Raw genomic sequence first — 3,600 nt, forward strand, 5'->3', positions numbered from 1 at the left:
GTCTAAAGAGAAAGAAAAGGGACTTCCAAAGTCAGACTGCCTGTTGGTGATGGAACTGGACCTTAAATTCAGCCAGTGTGTTTTCCTGAACTTGACTTTCCAGCAAACAGCTCTCAACTTGAAGATCAAACAGATTACACTAAAGTGAGGAAAGAACAATGAGAAAGTAAAGAAATCATTCCTGTTTTGCCTTCTACTCCTAAGGCTAATATTGATTTAAGCAAAGACTTATTCTTTGGTTAGTTGTTGGCTCCCAGAAGGATTTAGTAGAACCTGGCTCAATGCTACAAACTTCACAACTGAGAAAAAGCGCATGGAAATTTCCTATTTCCATTTACTCCTATAAAATCAAAGTATAAGCCCCTAATTAATTTAGTATAGAGAGCCAAATACCAACCAAATTCTTAATTTTGCTAGTTGACCTTTTCCTAAGACAACAGTTTATTTTACCTTTAGGTCAAATATAATTTATTATATGTACATTGTAAATGCCCAAGCCATTCACTGCCTCAGTCCCATGTCTCTGAATTCCTGCTTTCCTTGGCCACCTGGAGACAAGGTCTACCTGGGTCCACCCCCAACCTCCACTCCAACTTTCCAGCTCTGGTGTGATTCTGCCCTTCCCTCCCCCAAGCCAGAGATGAGACAGACACCTCCTCTGCAGGACCAGACATTCGATAGCGGGCAGAGTGAGCATGCCTGAAGCCTCTGGATTTACTCTCTTCGAAGCCTCATGGGCTATGCCAGATTGAGAAGCTAGCTGTGGTAGAAGCAGGGGAACAGCCAGTCCCAGCAGAAAGGGCCAAACAGGCCAATCAAGCCTCTTTTGACAAAGCTCATTTCTAGAACAGGATACTGTGGAAGTGGGCAACCCATCTGCCCGGGGTGTTTTCACCCACTCGTCCCTCATGGTTAAGGTGGCCGCCAAGCACAGCTGACACCCAGCCACAAGCAGTCTCCAGGGACTGCCAGCTCCTAACAGTCTTTCTATAACCATGGGTACCTGGCTCTTAGGACAGAGGTGGGCTTACCTAAGGTCATGCCAGCACCCTGGTCCTACAAGTTTTCAGGCAGAGGAGCTCTCTTCCTGCCAGACACATCAGTACTGAGGGATGAAAGGTGAAGATGCTCACAGGGCTTCTCTGCCCCAGCCTCTCTCTTAGGTACTGTCTACATTTTCTCATGCTTTCCAGACTTAGCTGGATAGCCAGCTATTGTTCGCATCATGAGGGCAAGCAGCAGGGTGAAACTTTGAGCCCAGAGAAGGTTTTCAATCAAAAGAAAAAAAATCAGTTTCCCTTCCTTCCTCATTAAGGCCATGAAAAGATACAGGCTATAGCCTAGAACTCTGCTGCTTCTCAAACTTCAATGTGCACACGATTTGCCTGGAGATTTTAACTTACAGATTCAGATTCATAAGTCTGGGATAAGGCCTGGGATTCTGCATTTCTAGTTAGCGCTCACTGATGCTGATGCTGCTGGTCCAGGGCCCAGACTTTGAGTACCACAGTCCTAGATCAGCAGTCCTAGATTAATGGTGCATCAGATCCTTTGGAGGGCTCTGAAACAGATTGTTGGGCCAGACCACAAGAGAGTCTGATATAGCAGGTTCTGGGGATGGGCCCTTAAGCCTGCATTTCTAACAGTCCTTTAGGGAAGCTGCTGCTGCTGCTCTGGGAACCACATTTGGGAATCACTGTCCTGGGGCATTCTGCAGATGTCAGCTATTGTGATTTAACCATCATGATGAAAAGCAGTTCTCAGCCCTGGCTGCACAGTGGAATTAATCAACTGAGGAGCTTTTTGCTGATGCCTGAGTCCTGCTCAAGAAGTAGTTAAATGGGAATAGCCAGGCATGGGGCCTGGGCATTGTCATTTTTAAAACAGTCTCCAGATAGACTGCAACGTCAATGGCCCTTCCTGGGGCTACGCCGGGTATAGTCTGCATACCTACGAGGCCTGGATCTCATAGGCAGTTGCAGCCTGTTCACAAAACAAATGAAAATTCAAGAAAAGATTACACTGACCAACGTGAATAGAATTTACTAGGTTGTCTCTCCTCTGGTTAGAAGTGAAGTTCCTTTGAATGCTGTTACGTACTCTTCCAGGTCATTAAAAGAAACACAGTACCCTAAAGTTAAGTTTGATTGCCAAAGTCTGACTGACAAGCTCATGATTCAAAGTATCCTTCATGAACCAATGACGTTTTAAAGAGTGAATGGCCTGAGCCCCTGTCTGCCTCCTCCCAGAGGGTAAGGAACTTGAGCCAATGAGGACTTGGGGAGGAGAGCAATGAGTTTGTACCCAGCTAAGGGACTTCTTTTTTCTAGACGGGGTGGACTAGGGGACCACTATGGCTCTCTCCAGCTCTGATATCAAAAGTTGATTTAGAGAGTGGCAGGTATAACTGTCAGAACTCATGCATGTGTGAGATGAACAATGAATAAATCCTGAGCAGGAAATGAAGTCCAATCTGAGTAATTCAGGCATGTTTTCTTGAGAAGTTAATAAAACTATATGATTTTGCCATATATTTTTATCAACACTTCCTACGCTCATACACAGATCAGTGTAAACAAACAAACAAACAAACAAACAAAAAACCCACTTACTCTGAGCGGCATGAACTGGAGACAAGGAGCCAGCCCTGGGGGTCGACAACAGGGAAGAGAGTGTGTGGGGGGAGGAGGGATAGAATCGCAGAAGTCTGCACATTTGAATGCACTTCACCTGGATGGCTGACTGCTTTTGAAGTCAGCCTGGTTTATTTTTTCCAGGACACCATTTTTTTTTTAATCTGTGCTAATTTTGATCATTGATTTTCCTATTCTCTCTACAGCACCAAGAGACACTGGCCCTATTCCCATCTTTACCGCAGCCTAACTGGGCAGCCTTGGACAAGTTATTTTAGCTTTCATGTTTAATTTTCTTTTTCTTTAAAATGAGGGCAAAGACCTGTTCCTTGTACCTGTAGGAATAAAATGAATGAACAGAGTGGAAGTGCTCGTCGGAGTCAAGCTGATGTTCTTGTTTCATCACCTGTCTGCCAGAAAGACAAGGACAGGACGGTCACATACCTGAGGCCTGGACTTCCATAATGTACTGGTGCAGATCCTGGCCCTGCTGGATGACCTCGAAGGTCATGTTGTTCATGGCTAGCTTCCGCTCTGTGTGGCGTTGCAGCCGCTGCTCTGCCAGTGTTAGATCCTCCGTGTTGAAGTCATTCATCTGCCGGAGCAAGTCCTCATTCCAGGCGTCTAGCTCTGCTGTCACCTGTGAGGGAACAACCACAGCACAGTCTTGCTGAAGCCGACACTTCCTTTACAACCACTGCAATTATTCACAGAGAGGAACTCAGAAGTACTAAACTGGATAATAATTCCACCTGATATATGAATCAGATGAAAATGTTGCTAACGTGGGTTCCAGGTCTGTTATTTCATGCTACCCACACAGCAGCCCTGTGAAGGCTATGGCACAGGAACTGTCACCCTCTTTTCCAAGAAGGAAAAATGAAAGCCTCACCCCAAATTAGTCACAGTATGGCCCAGACAGCCTAAGCACGTATCCCAGACTCCCAGTTTAGTGATTTTCACTATG

At 45.6% G+C, this 3,600-nt stretch overlaps 1 protein-coding gene across 1 annotated transcript in view; it reads right to left on the reverse strand.

The window, feature by feature from the left end:
• KALRN (kalirin RhoGEF kinase) overlaps positions 1-3,600 on the reverse strand; it is a 640,142-nt gene that overhangs the window by 284,179 nt on the left and 352,363 nt on the right. Inside the window, 1 exon segment of the mRNA XM_023520165.1 lies at positions 3,078-3,273. Within this exon segment, the coding sequence (XP_023375933.1) occupies positions 3,078-3,273 (196 nt within the window).

The sequence above is a fragment of the Pteropus vampyrus genome, unplaced genomic scaffold, assembly GCF_000151845.1.
Source record: "Pteropus vampyrus isolate Shadow unplaced genomic scaffold, Pvam_2.0 Scaffold1, whole genome shotgun sequence".
Lineage (NCBI taxonomy): Eukaryota > Metazoa > Chordata > Mammalia > Chiroptera > Pteropodidae > Pteropus > Pteropus vampyrus.